The sequence below is a fragment of the Geotrypetes seraphini genome, chromosome 7 (assembly GCF_902459505.1).
Source record: "Geotrypetes seraphini chromosome 7, aGeoSer1.1, whole genome shotgun sequence".
NCBI lineage: Eukaryota > Metazoa > Chordata > Amphibia > Gymnophiona > Dermophiidae > Geotrypetes > Geotrypetes seraphini.
In genome coordinates, this window is record NC_047090.1 from 106,019,188 (window position 1) to 106,034,631 (window position 15,444).

The 15,444-nt window shown below is 41.3% G+C and overlaps 1 protein-coding gene across 2 annotated transcripts in view; it reads right to left on the reverse strand.

Moving 5' to 3' along the window:
- Nucleotides 1-15,444, reverse strand: part of ACTN1 (actinin alpha 1) — a 273,263-nt gene that overhangs the window by 150,907 nt on the left and 106,912 nt on the right. For both annotated transcript variants that reach the window (XM_033950678.1, XM_033950679.1), the window contains exons 2-3: nucleotides 14,888-15,002; nucleotides 4,295-4,414 (exon numbers count right to left, since the gene is read on the reverse strand). In XM_033950678.1, coding sequence (XP_033806569.1) covers nucleotides 4,295-4,414; nucleotides 14,888-15,002 — 235 coding nt within the window. The remainder of the gene's footprint in view (nucleotides 1-4,294; nucleotides 4,415-14,887; nucleotides 15,003-15,444) is intronic.

A 15,444-nucleotide genomic window follows, 5' to 3' on the forward strand; every position in this document is an offset into this window, starting at 1 on the left:
TCTCTGAGTAATTAAACCGATGGCGGGCATATTATAACTATACAGACGTCAGTATTTAGAATCTCTTATGCTATATATATATATATATATATATATATATATATATATAATTTCAAGTCTCCGTCTTGTATATCTTTATAATCATTTATGACTACCACCACTCCCTATCTTATATTTATTTTCAAAAATTTTTATGGCTAAGCTTTTAATTTATAATGCCCATAGATAATATTTCTTAAAAAAAACATTCATGTGAATCATGTGACCAAAAAAATCTTTTTGCTCTATGTCAGGGGTGCCCAACGCGTCGATCGCGATCGACCAGTAGCTCAGGAAGGCAACTCGAGTCGATCGCACTCGTGTTGCCGTCCTGATCTACGATTTCAGCCCCTAGCGAACTTATGCTCCGGGCTCTAACGTGTGCGTGCAGGCTTCTCTTCTCTTCCCTCCGAAACCGGAAGTTATGCCCGGGGAGGGGGAGGGGGAGGGGGGGGGAGGGGGAGGGGGAGGGGGGGGAGAAGGGAAGCCTGCACGCACATGTTGAGAGCCCTGAAGCAAGCGTTCGCTACGGGCTAAGGCGGGAGACATGTTAGTGAAGCATTTCCTCTTCTTGCTGCCGGGTCCTGCCTACTTTCTGTTTCCGCGAAGGCAGGACCCGGCAGCATTTCCCCCAACAGTTCCTCGTGATGCTGGTCGGCCGAAGCAGGGAGAGGTTGGGGCGGCGTCGGCTTTTGGGCGTGTTATTGGCGTCGGCTTTCGGGCCTGTTATTGGTGGCGGTTTGGGTCCTGGTCCCCGATGGCAGTTTGGGTCCCCGATGGCAGTGGCAGTGTCTTGGGGGAGGGCAGGGAGAAAGAAAGAAAGAAAAAGGGCAGGCAGGGAGACAAAGGAAAGAAGAGAAACAGAAAAAAAGGAAAGGGAGGCAGAGAGAAAGAAAGGGCAGGGAGAGAGGAAGGAAAAGTTGGGGGAGGGAATGAGGTGTGGAGGAGAGGAAGCATACAGGCTGAAAGAAGGGAAGAAAGACTGGATGCACAGTCAGAAGAAGAAAGTGCAACCAGAGACTCATGAAATCACCAGACAAGGTAGGAAAAATGATTTTATTTTAAATTTAGTGATCGAAATGTGTCTCAATTTATATCTGCTGTCTATATTTTACACTAAGGTCCCCTTTTACTAAACCGCAATAGAGTTTTTTAGCGCAGGGAGCCTATGAGTGTCGAGAGCAGCGCTGGGCATTCAGCGCAGCTCCCTGCGCTCTAAAAACTGCTATCGTGGTTTAGTAAAAAGGGAGGGGGGTATATTTGTCTATTTTTGTATGGTTGTTACTGAGGTGATAGTGCATAGAATCATCTGCTTTGACCTCTTTGAAAAACCCTGGAATAGGAATGATAATTAACATTTTCTATGCGTACAGTGTGCGTTGTGTTTTTTTAAAATTTTATTGTTGGTAGATCATTTTGACTTGGTCATTTTAAAAGTAGCTCGCAAGCCCAAAAAGTGTGGGCACCCCTGCTCTATGTGAAAGGCAACACTCATCTTAGTGGATCCTGCCACCATCAACGCTGGCGTGTAGTAGAAACTCCCAACGCCCTTTCTTTTTATGGGTGTTTCAACCTCAGATAGGTCTTCCTCGGGGGATGATAAACATGAGCTGCCTCTCCAACATCTTATGCATAGAGTTACTCCAACTGTCTCAATATATACGTATTTATCCTACTGCTTGCCATGAGCTGCCGATCGAACGGAGTTACCTCCGACGAGTGTATCTTTCCGGAATAACTCCAAATTTTTGTGGAGAAAACGTAGCTTTTTTCGCGCCACTATCGCCGGTCAGCTGCTTTTAACTTTGCACAGTTACTGACAGGTCTGCCTGTTTTCTGTTCCTTTTTTTTTAATGGCACTGATATTCTGCGTGTATTACACACACTAAATATCTGGCCAATTAAAAAACACTGTTGAACTGGTGTTTGTTCTAACTCTTTATCACGGGTACATAAGATTGTGCAGTGCCTTTTTGAAGCATGCAGAGCTGTTCTTAAAGGCTAGGGTGACCACTATGAGGACCCATGCCCATAATAGCTATGCTCCCTGCCTTTTCATTATCTCTGAAACACACATGTTGGGAAAAGAACAATCCAAAAATGGCACTAAGTCTAATCAAAACTTCAAAAAGAACAAGCCAGACTGCTACAAATCCTTGTATTAGAGGCCGAATCACCACTGGGACAACAGGGCAGCACCCAAAGGCCCACAACAGTAAGTGTTACATATTCCTCTAGTTTCCAGCTAGTTTAATCATTTTTGATAGGTGGTTAGGGGCCCATTACCCCACGATCACTGTCAGCCTGCCCCAAGGTAGAAGGTGGTATTAGCTCATGCAGGCTGTATATATGAGAAGCCATGAGACTCGTACCAGTATTGACGAAGATGAGAAGATTGGAAGCTTGTGGAGGGAGAAGAGAAACCCATGTAATCTCTCTGGCAAGGGAGGTGCAGAAAGAGAAAGTGGTCAGGTATGGCTTATAGGGAAAAGGGGGGTGGATAGAGATAAGCATTAGCTTGTATAACATGCATTTCTATTTAAGAATGTTCAGATATTGTTCTATTTTAAAGCATTCCACACAAAAAATAACAGCAATGAATTTTGCATCATTTTACTTTCTTCTGCATATAAATGGCTAGCATATAACAGCTAAATCTGCTAACAAAACCATTTCAAATTCCTCTTTTAAGTCTTGGATCTGCCCATCAACAGGTCTGCACAAAGGACTGAAGTCTTCTCATCCTACCTAATCTTGGGTAACTGTGAGCAACTCCTCAGCCCCTGCTCGGGTTACAGTCACTGGCTCTGTGGGATTTAATTTTTGTTCTCCTTCTGATTCATTTTTCCATTAATTTATGTTATAGTGTATATTTATTGTTAGTCATCCTGGACAGAACTCTATACAAGGAAGTAGAATTACTGTATCTTGATATTATCTATCATGAATTAGTATACTGATCACTTGGCTTCACAGAATGAAACAAGGAAGATCAAAAACCAAGGATATCCAAATGTTGAGCTATCTACAAAATATCAACTTACCCTTTGAAAATGGCAGAAAGTCCTTTAATTATGCCTCACTTTTGCTTTTTCAGCTAAAATGTTTAACATTAACCTTCTGTTTTTAGCTTCACTACTTTGCCACCAAACCTATTCCATCCAGCAATCACTATTTCTATCTTGGATACCTGCCTGGCCTTGGGAAACACATCTCTTTTCTTGAAAAGGGGGGTATTCTTCCCCTTTGGGAAGAGCTACTCTATATGCTCACTTGTTGATGCTAAGAACTTACACCCCCTCATCTTTTTGCTAGTATTGTCCCAAGTATTCTAACTGTCTTGCATCCAGTCTGAAGTTTTCATCTCTAAAATGTCTATAGACAATTCTACATTCTGAACTCTTTATGGATTCTAGAAGCATAATCACTCCCCTCCCCCCCACATGCTGGTATCCAGTGCTACTCTCTTTCAATCAAAAAATATTCAAATAATCATTTCTCTTGTTAACCCACCATGCGCTGTGCACAGGTCTTTCACTTTTATCCTTCAAATCAAATTGTCCCCTACACCTAATTCCATTCACTTAGGTTCAGTCACCACCACCCACCTGCCAGCAAGCCAATTAGACTATACACCACTACATTTTTCGTTATCGGACTCCAGTCTTATGGAATTCCTTGCTGCTTAGGCTAAGATGCATACAATTATGTACAGGTTTCAAATATGGCGTAAAACAGGCTCTTCAACCAAGGCTTTTCCTGTCTATTGACATCCAAGGATGAGAACTAAAGTGTGACCCCTCTTTTCCCATTCCTTTTTTGTCACTCCCATTTTACCCTGGTCTCCTATTAATATTATAAACCACTTTGTTAAGAATCAATGAAAAGCAGCGTATAAAATCAATAAAGCAAAATAAAAACCAGTTTGCACAGATTCCTTCTCTGTGGGAGGTTGGGCATATTACAGATGCACACATCGCATGCCATCTGTGCATTATCGTTCAGGCAAATTTGCTAAATTACAAGAAAAAGAATCCGACTAAGACTGTGCCCAGAAGCCACAGTAACCAGCTTTACACTGTTTAATCCTACCTCCCACTTCATTCAAATATACGATTATGTTTAATGTTTATAAAATTTTGTAAACCGCGTAGAACTTTTTGGTAACGCGGTCTATAAGTATAATGTTATGTTATGTTTTTGTTATGTACTAGACACACCATGCATGTAAAATTTAATAGAATGACCAGTTTACCTTCTGCTCCAATTGACACGAGCTTGACACCTTTGCTGGCAATAAAATCCAAAGCCTTGTTCACATTGGAGATTTTATGCACCCGCATTTTGCCTCTCTCCGGTTTGGGTAAGCGTTCACCTATCAATAACAAGCAAGACACTATTAGAAGATTAATAGTTTCACAAATTCAGCAGCTGGACAAAAACAGGATATCCACGTCTTAGGGTTTAGGAAGGGGGTGGTTTGGATTTTTTTTAAATCACACAAGTACATATTCTGCTTCAACCTGAAATTTTTCTGTTCTTGTAATTTTGGAAACATTTCTTGCCTACTGGATTTCTTACAAGGAATACCCAAGTAAACATGGAGGAGGAAATATATAGAAAAAAAATTCCCTGAGAATATACTGCTATGAAATCAGCATAAAAAAATGCAAATCTTGATATCCAATACCCCATCCTAAAAACCCCCAAGTGGGACTTTTAGCTGTTACTGTTTCGGCACCCACATTTCTATGCCACTGTTGGCCATGGCCAAAAGCAGCTTTGCCCTTCACAGAACATGCCCCCACACCAGTGCTAACACAGCAACCATCTCCAGTGGTGGAGGAGGGTTTCACCCCACCACTACACATACAATGTGCTCTTGTACCTCTTACCTGCTCCTAATTTGTGTTCTCTTAAAGAAAGTACGTAATAGAGGGGCTGCTCTTGGCTGGTGTCCTCTCTCTTAACGCTGATTTCTATTTCTTGGGAGCAGGGTCCATACCTGTTCATTGCTATGCAGCTGGGACAGTTCTTGGGAGCAGTTGGGGGTCCTTGAGCAGAAAGGATATATGGGCTGTTTCAGGCAATACTCATGAGTTCCTTAAGAATCACCCTTCATAGGCACCATCTGGGGCAGCTCACATGTCTCTTCTGCTCATAGATCTCTGGCTGCTTCCAAGAACTGCCATGGCTGCACAGCAGCAAACTGGCATGGGCCCTGCTCCTGAGATAAAAGGTTAGTGGCGAGAGGCAACGGGTGACCAGCATGGCCAAAATTATTGGAGATCACAAGTGCTACAACTGTGGTGCAAAAATGTTGGTACTGAAACAGCAACACCGAAAACTCAAGTACCACCAAAAGCCATAGAGCTTAATAGCCTACCAGTTCAGTAGCAATGACAATCTGGAAGGACCTGATTTCAATTTCCAGCTTCACTGGCTGGCTTAGGAATGCTACAGGGGCCGTTTTTTGTTTTTTAAAATTCTTTCTTTTGATTATTCGTTACAATAACAACAAATATTCATGAATATCCACAAAGTATCAATATAAAAATACACTAAAACAAATATATGGTAATTAGTCATCAATGATCTAGTCCACATTATAGTGGTCGCCAGCTTTTTAAATAGGAAATCAAATCTATCTATTTATAATCCACCATCATTGACAGGCATAATTTGTGGCTTACTTTCTGTATCATACAACATCCTCCTAAACTGAAAAATATCAAATTAGAAATTAAACTTTCAGCAAAGGTTTTCCCTTAATAAAGTCTTCTAACTGGGATGGATCAAAAATGACATATTTGTCACTTCCGTACAATATAAGGCACTTACATGGAAATTTTAAAAAGAAGGTAGCTCCAGCTTTAGCTGGAAGAATTGCCTCCTTTTGAGTCTAGAGACATCAGGAAAGATTGTTACTTGTTGGCCACAAAACAGGTCTTGCTTTTTCAAAAAAATATAATTTCAAAATAGCTTGTTTCTCTAACTCTGTCTTGAAACCCACAAGGAGCATTGGCCGTTTATTATATCTATAGAAGATTCAAGAAACTGTGATAAATTCAAACAGAGGCAGTTTTTATAGCCCATAGGAAGAGGGTTGGAGAGGGGAGCGGATAAAGGAAGTCTGACACCCAGTGCAGAGAAAACATTTGTGACCCCCCCCCCCTAGAATGTGTTATGTATATATTTTAAAGCACAGTTTATACTCAAAACATACCATAGATAAGTGGTTCCCAAACCTGTGCTAGTGCAATCCCAGCAAGTCAGGTTTTCAGGATATCTGCAATGAATATTCATGAGTTAGATTTGGGTGCAAATCTAACTCATGAATATTTATTGCAAATTGACTGAGGTTCTCCTAGAACGGGGTAGGCAATTCTGGTCCTCGAGAATCAGAGCCAGGTCAGGTTTCCAGGAAATCCACAATAAATATGCACGAGATAGATTTGTATCTCAAGGAGGCAGTGCATGCAAATCTCATACATATTCATTGTGGATATCCTGAAAACCTGACCTGGCTCCGGCTCTCAAGGACTGGAATTGCCTACCCCTGTCTATTCCAGCATCTTTCTTTCCCTATCCCACCCCTTAAGTCAAAAGTTTCATCTCCATATCCCCAACTGGTCCAGCAGCCAGCATCTTACCCCCCTCCTTTTCTCACAAGATTGCTGTCCTCAACGCAGGAGTTTCTTGTATAAGACCATGCTCAAGTGTGCTGTCATGTCCTGGCCTTTTACTGACAGAAAATTCATCTAGAGAGCTCTTTTAAAAAGATGATATGCTCTTGAGGAGCTTCCGTGCCCCCTTCCAGTGCAGCATCTTTCCTCCCCTCCCTCCCATCCCCCTGTGCAGCAGAACCCCACCGACCCTCGCAACGTGAGACTGACATCGCTCTGAGGCCTCCTAAAGTAGCAGGAGTGGGGGGTTGCTGAATCGATGATTCCAATTTTTTCAGCAAATCAGGCAGCACTAGTGTTATGGATAGAGTCAGGGAGTGTCAGGAACTTTCAGGGGTCGATCTTAACTAGAGCTTATTTTTGGGGTAGGGCTTATATTAAGAGCACCTTTAAAAATCATGCTAGGGCTTATTTTCGGGTAAACAGGATATTGTAAGATCTCGCAGCTAATTGAAACCGTGGGAGGGGAAAACTCAGGCATCTAGGCTTCAATGCTAAGAAATATAAGGTCATGCACCTCGGAAGCGGAAATCCATGCAGGACGTACTTCTTGAACGGAGAAACTTTAACTAGGACTTCAGCAGAACGAGATTTAGGAGTAATCATCAGTGCAGACATGAAAACTGACAATCAAGTGGAGAAGGCTTCATCTAAGGCAAGGCAGATATTGGGTTGTATCAATAGAAGTTTCGTCAGCCAAAAGCCTGAAGTCATAATGCCGTTGTACAGGGCCATGGTGAGACCTCATCTGGAGTACTGTGTGCAATTCTGGAGGCCACATTACAGTAAAGATGTGCGCAGAATTGAATCGGTTCAGCGGACGTCCACCAGATGATCTCGGGGCTCAAGGGTCTCTCATATGAAGAGAGACTGAACAAATTGCAGCTCTACACTCTCGAGGAACGTAGGGAGAGGGGAGACATGATCAAAACATTTAAGTACCTCACGGGACGTGTCGAAGTGGAAGATGATATTTTCTTTCTCAAGGGACCCTCGGCCACAAGAGGGCACCTGCTCAAACTCAGGGGCGGAAAATTTCATGGCGACACCAGAAAGTATTTCTTCACAGAGAGAGTGGTTGATCATTGGAACAAGCTTCCAGTGCAGGTGATCGAGGCAGACAGCGTGCCAGACTTTAAGAATAAATGGGATACCCATGTGGGATCCCTACGAGGGTCAAGATAAGGAAATTGTGTCATTAGGGCATAGAGAGGGGGTGGGTAAGCAGAGTGGGCAGACTTGATGGGCTGTAGCCCTTTTCTGCCGTCATCTTCTATGTTTCTATGTTACTTTTATCCATGGGCACTTGTACCTAATCGTGCTCAGAGTTTTTATTGGTTGCATACTTTAATCCAGAGGAGGATATGGAGTGTATGCATATAGGATCATCAGGTAGGTCTGAATCAGTGCTCATTAAGGCACCAAGAGATAGCAACCGTAAAGGCAAGAGTCTATAGCAAAGGCAGCACTCCTACATCCAATTCTGTACCGAGGAAGCTGCCCAGTTAACACATAGTTGGCCTCTTTGTACTTGTCTGTATCATGGCTTGCCTGTTGAATCTAGTCACACTAGCATTTCCAGGCAATCCAGAAAAGTGCAACTATTCCCATAATTATTTTTATTATTAACAGACACATCAACCAAAGCAAACTCCACATGGGAAAAGAAGGGAAGTGATGTAGTTTTCCAAACACTCCCAATATTCCTTCTTTTTCTTCCTGAGAAGAAACTAGGGTCCACTTAAACCAGTGCCACTAATTAAGAGCTTAGGTAGGAAGTCAGACTCCCACCAAACACAGTTCACTGTGACAAAGAAGTCTGAGATGCTGACTTACCGGAAGGTGTGAAAAGAAGGAAAATTCACTCTTGGATCATACCTGATCAAAAACAAATCTGTCAAAGACTACTAACAGGAGCTACTGACTGAAACAGCAAAAGCTGTCACTGGAGAATAGCCAGAAGCAGTCCGTTTTTTTGGAGTACGGCATATATTTTTCTTTTCCACTCCCCAACCCCCCCTTAAAAATCATACCTTTGCTGATGGGGCTGACCAAGCCCCACCAACCAAAGAAATCCACTGCCTGAACTGGCACCTCAGCAGTGAAGAAGTAAGTAGTGTTCTTCCCCAAATTGCCAGGTACTAAATACCTGTATAGGGCAGACAGTGTCAGAACTTATCCAGATACAAAGTTGTGCTAAATTATCCTATTTGTCCCATGTTCAGGGTCAGCCAAAACCATTAGGCATGACTAGGCGATCATCTAGGCCAGGAGCTTTGGGTCGGGGAGGGGGGCAGCTTCATTCAAAGCAAAGCAATAGTTCTGAAAGCCATCTAAGCTATCTGTTGAAACAAGCGTCCTTTTCACCTTCTTCCTCATTGTTATTCCTGTTTCCAAATAATAAGTAAAATAATTTAGATTCTCCAAAGTCATCAGGCTTATTAATCTTCTAAACATCTCTCACATACATATGCCATTGCTCTCTTTGGGCTAAATATCTTGTTTTAGGGAAGTTTAACAACCTTAAATTCTTAGTCCTATTCAAATTACATTGAAACATGATGGCAGATAAAGGCCAAATGACCCATCTAGTCTGCCCATCCGCAGTAACCATTATTTCTTCCTCTCTCTAAGAGATCCTATGTGCCTATCCCAGGCTTTCTTGAAATCAGAAACAGTCTCTGTCTCTACCACCTCTACTGGGAGACGGTTCCACGCATCTACCACCCTTTCTGTAAAAAAGTATTTCCTTAGATTACTCCCGAGCCTGACACCTCTTAATTTCATCCTATGCCCTCTCATGCCAGAGCTTCCTTTCAAATGAAAGAGACGCAACTCATGTGCATTTACGCCACTATCATATCTCCCCTCTCCTGCCTTTCCTCCAAATTCTCCACCATTTCCAGCTTTACATGACGTGCCAAACTGTGTTTAATAAAAAGGTTCAACTTGTTTCTTGAAAGGAGGAAAATACACATACTTAAGTTACCCAACTTGTTTTTATTATCCAGTTTCTTGTCCGGCATCATTTTGGCCATAAGCTGAGCAGTAAATTATGAAGCTCCATCAACAAAATCAGAAAGTTGGGCTTCAATTGTATAAACACCTTCCCAGACATCTTCTAGCACTACTTTCCTAACACCCTCCATCCTCTGGTCTGGCCTGGTTGGATAACCTTAGAAAAGGAATCAAAGCCTTAGAAGAAACATCAGATCAATCTTGGAGCCTTCAGATCTTGCATTGTCTTGCGGGACCAAACCATTCCCACAGCTAGTGTTCCTCAACAACTCCTGATGCCACTAACTCTTGCTGTGAACGTCCAGGTTCATCATCTAGGTCTCTTAATGGGTGCAGTAGTGTAGAATGGTCTCCAGAGCTCAGCACCAAGTGTGACTCTATTGGGAAGTGCTCAATACCTCCAATCCAGGCCATTGCAGACGTACTAGGGGCATGATGAAAATCCATCATCCCCTGACAACAGCTTGGCCACTGAAGCAACTCAAGATGTCATTTTCCTCTTCCTCATAGCAATAAGCAGGGATCTCAAAGTCCCTCCTTGAGGGCCGCAATACAGTCGGGTTTTGAGGATTTCCCCAATGAATATGCATTGAAAGCAGTGCATGCACATAGATCTCATGCATATTCATTGGGGAAATCCTGAAAACTCGACAGGATTGCGGCCCTCAAGGAGGGACTTTGAGACCCCTGCAATAAGGAGTCCAACAAGATAACAATGGTACCAAGCCATTGAAGAACTGCCACTCAAGTGGCCAATCATGATACCATATTGAATTCTCATCTGCACCTATGCATGTTTATAGCTTAAAACATGCTAAAATTCAGACCATTCTAGGGTCTTTCTTAGTATTGCATTGTGCTCAAGGCTTCAGGAATCCTGGTGCACGGCTCCCTGCTGAAAACCTTTGTTGCAATAAATGGGTACATGAAGCTGGGAAAGAGAGATCATCTCCAGGTAGTTGTACAGGAAGGCTCGTGGCACCAGATTCCAACCCTTGTTTCAACTGAACTTGAAGCCCAAAGGAGAACATGTAAAGAACAAAAATATATTGCTTATAGAAGCATAGAAAATGTATCTACACACATATGAATGAAAACAGATAGCATGAAGTAAAGCAGATTAAATATAGATTAGCATATGGTAAAGTAACACATTGTTTCTATTAGAGAAACAGTACTCAACTTTTATTATTTTTATACTATCTCATTTTACATTTGATTGATTTTTTCTTTGTAGTCACTGGTTTTAATACAGTCTAATCTGTATGCATCCTACTTAACCTGTACCTGTATATAATATGCAAACCACTTTGATTGTATCCACAGAAAGGCAGTTTCCCAGTATATCAAGGTTACAATGCTACAGATGTTACTCAATCTTAGTATTGCTATTTCATATCTAGGAATCCTTGTGCTGATCTCATCTTGGAGCCATGTCCCCTTTCTATCCTTGCATCCCTGATTTTATAACAGCATGTAATTACACCCCCCACCACCCCCCCCCCGAAAACACACATACAACATTGTGGGCTATTGCTATGAATGTTATTTTGCCAGGTTGAAAACTTTCATCCTAAGGGATAGTTAATGACATGCTGAAATCTTCTGCTCAGTGATCAGCAGCAGCTAAGAAAGCAAACAGAATGTTAGGAATTATTATGGATTATTAGGGAAGGAATGGAAATCAAAAATGAGACTATTATAATGCTTCTGCATCGCTCCATGGTGCACTCACACCTACACCTCGAATTCTGTATCAATTCTGGTCACTGCATCTCAAAAAATATATAGCAGAATTAGAAAAGGTACAGAGAAGGGCAACAAAAATTATAAGGGAGATGGGACAACTTTCCTATGGGGAAAGACTAACATGACTAGGGCTCTTTAGCCTGAAGAAGAGATGGCTGAGGAAAGATTTGATAGAGGTCTATAAAATGCTAAAACAAATGATAAGGTGGTATATAAAATCAATAATAAACTTGAAACTTGAACAGGTAGATGCATTTTTGGAAAGAGTAAACAAGCAATTCACAAGTATAGGGGGCACGAAAAAAAAGCTACCAAGTAGTAAATTTAAAATAAATTGGAGAAAATATTTCTTCACTCAAAAGCATAATTAAACTCTGAAATTTGTTGCCAGAGAATGTGGTAAAAGAAGTTAGCTTAGCAGGGTTTGAAAATAGTTTAGATGATTTCCTAAAAGAAAAAAAGTCCATAAGCCAAAATTCCACTGCTTATTTCTAGGATAAGCAGCATAAAATCTGTTTTACTCTTTTGGGATCTTGCCAGGTATGTGTGACCTGAATTAGTCATTGTTGGAAAAAGAATACCAGACTTCATGGACCTTTGGTCTGTCCCAGTATGGCAACTCTTATGTTCTTATTAACATATCTATAAATCATATGGGTATCAGAACAAGTGAGGTGATTAAATAAACAGATGACAGTATTAAAAATTGTTAAAACACATGTGAACTGTGAAAAATTGCAGGAAGACCTTAGGAAATTGGAAGACTGGGCATCCAAATGGCAGATGAAATTTAATGTGAACAACCACACACTGAGAAAAATAATCAATTTTAGGAGTCAGCAGCCAGGAAAAAGATCTAGGTGTCATCATACTGTAGATAATACACTGAAATCTTTTAGCAGCCAAAAAGCAAACAGGATGCTAAGAATTATTAGGCAGGGTTGGATAACAAAACAGTTTTAATGCCTCTATATCACTCCACTGTGCAACTTCACCTTGAGTATTTCAAGCAATTCTGGTCACTGTGTCTCATAAAGGATATAATCGAATTAGAAAAGATTCAAAGTTTTAGTGTGCCTGAGGCAATCGAGCAGGCACACTAAAACAAGTGCCCTTTCTCTCAAGATTATTAGTCAAAAATCTGGCTATCACGTTCTAAAATCTTTCAGATTTCTGAGCCTCTTTCTTACAAAACAATCATTTTAAGAAGTGTATGCTCTAATGATCTTCTCTCTGATGCTGACTAACTTACTTGACACCCTAATGGCTATTGCCTTAAAAGTTTTATGTGCCTCATGGAAAGACTTAAAACAGCTATCTTATGATAAATGGTGGAATTTAGTTTGCTTAACCTACAGATATGAACATTACATGGCAAAAAAAATAAAAAATATCTGACTCTATACATACCTCCATGCTAAAACAGTTTATTTCCTCACTACAAAACAAGACTTGAGGCTAAATTTTGTTCCTAACATCTATGCATCTTTTCAGAACAGGTACTTGCTGTACCTTGTTCACCTTCCTTCCCTTTTTCCTTTCCTCCATATGTTTTGTTATAACTCTCCCCATTTCTTGGAATTTTGTATAGATTCTGATTGTTTATAATTGCTTATTTGATTATTATTATTTGTATGTAAATTGTATTGTACTTTTTGTTGGCATTAAAAACTAAATAAAGTTAAAAAAAAAACCAAAACAAACAAAAAAAAACCTTATAAATAAACTAAGACTGAAAAAAAAAGAAAAAGATTCAAAGAAGGGCGACCAAAATGATAAAGGGACTAGAACTCCTCTCATATGAGGAAAGGCTAAAGAGGATAGGATTATGGAAAAGAGACAGCTGAGGGGGGATAGGATAGAGGTTTACAAAATCCTGGGTGGTTTAGAACAGGTAAAAGTGAAGTACAAAGACTAGGAAACATAATACTTTAAAAACAAATAGGAAGAAATATTTTTTCACTCAATGAACACTTAAGTTCTGGAACTCATTGACAGAGGGTAAAGTTACTGTGGTTAGCATATCTATGTCTGAAAAAAGGGTTGGGGCAAATTCCTAGTGGAAATTCCATAGTCTCCTATTACGACAGACATGGGAGAAGCCACTGCTTGCCCTGGGATCAGTAGCATGGAAGCTTGCTACTGTAAGACTAACAATATTCCACTTCTATCACAAGATTAAAGGGCAGGAGATCACCTTCAGAATACGAGGTGCTACCTAAAAGTTTGGGGAATGTGAACAGCGCGTGTGAACTGAATATAGTATGTCCTTCCGCTGCTGGAGGTGTCTTAGCAGTATGCTTTGTGAATCAGTGTGCCAACAGGCGTGCAGCTGAGTGGTCGCGTTGTTTTGTGCGATTTTGTAAGGTTGTGTTTTAGTGACTCAGTGGATTTCGATATGACGGATTTTAGTGAGCAAAGAATCTGCATCAAACTTTGTTTCAAACTTAAAAAAAAAAAACTGTTGCAGAAACCCATCATATGCTCCAAAAGCCAAAGCAAAACCTTTCTTTGGTACAAACGCTTCAAGGACGGACGAACGAACATCTGTTCATGACGATGACCATTCCGGATGACCGTCAACAAGCACAACACTGGAAACCATAGCAAAAGTTCATGAGAATATCCTTGCGGATCGTAGGCAAACTATCCACAAAGTTTGTGAGATAGTAAGACAGTCATATGGGACAGTTCAATGAATTTTGTCAGACTAATTGAACACGAGGCGCATTTCTGCCCAAACAAGTGGAAAAAAAAAATTGGTTGCTCCGCCGTGACAACGCGCCTGCTCACACATCACTCATTGTTCGACAATTCCTGACTTCCAAAACATTGCAGTGATTATGCACCTTCTCCATTCGTCTGACATTGCCCCCTGTGATTTTTTTTCCTATTCCCCAAAATGAAATTACGACTGAAAGGGTGCTGTTGTAACACAATTGAAGAGATCCAGGCAGAATCGCAGGAGGTCCTCAAGGCACTCACCTAAGATGACTTCCATGGATGCATGGATTCATGGGAAAAACGCTGGTATCACTGTATACTTTCTCAAACGGACTACTTTGAAGGAAACGGCAGAAACTAGGAGTTTCGGTAAGCAATTTTTTTTTTTCAATTGAATTCCCCGGGTAGCACCTCATATAGTAGGGGCTCTCAACCCAGTCTCTGGGATACACCCGGCCAGTTAGATTTTCAGAATATACTATACACAATGAACAAGCATGAGATAAATTTGCATACAATACCTCCAATGTACGCAAATTTCTTTCATACATATTCATTCTGGGTATCCTTACAACCTTGACTGGCTAAGTATGTCCTCAGGACTGCATTGAGAATCACTGGAATACAGTAATGGATCGGAGAGAGATGAGCACCTAGCAAGCATATCTCACCTGAGATGACTTCCAGCAGCAGCATCAATTTGAGCCCATCTCTGAAATCCTCTTCTATGTTCTCAATCTGTGTGCCGGCCTTCCGGAGGTGAGAGTTACACCATGCTGTGAATGTCTGCAACACAAGAGCAAAGCAGTAGCCATGGTTAGCTTTTCTGGAGTCCTCATTACAAGACCAGGTCCTTGCAGGGCTACAAGGACCTAGAATACAAGGTAACAAGGCTTGGGGCTCCTTTTACTAAGGTGCGCTAGTGTTTTTAGCGCACGTCGGAAATTACCACGCACTACGCTTCTAGAACTAACGCCAGCTCAATGCTGGCGTTAAGGTCTAGCACGCAGGGCAATGTAACGCATGCTATTCCATGCGTTAAAGCCCTAGCGCACTTTAGTAAAAAGGAGCCCTTGGTTTTCATTGGCATCAACCAGAATTACATTTACTTCTCATGATTCTATTTAGTGCAGGGATCTCAAAGTCCCTCCTTGAGGGCCGCAATCCGGTCGGGTTTTCAGGATTTCCCCAATGAATATGCATTGAAAGCAGTGCATGCACATAGATC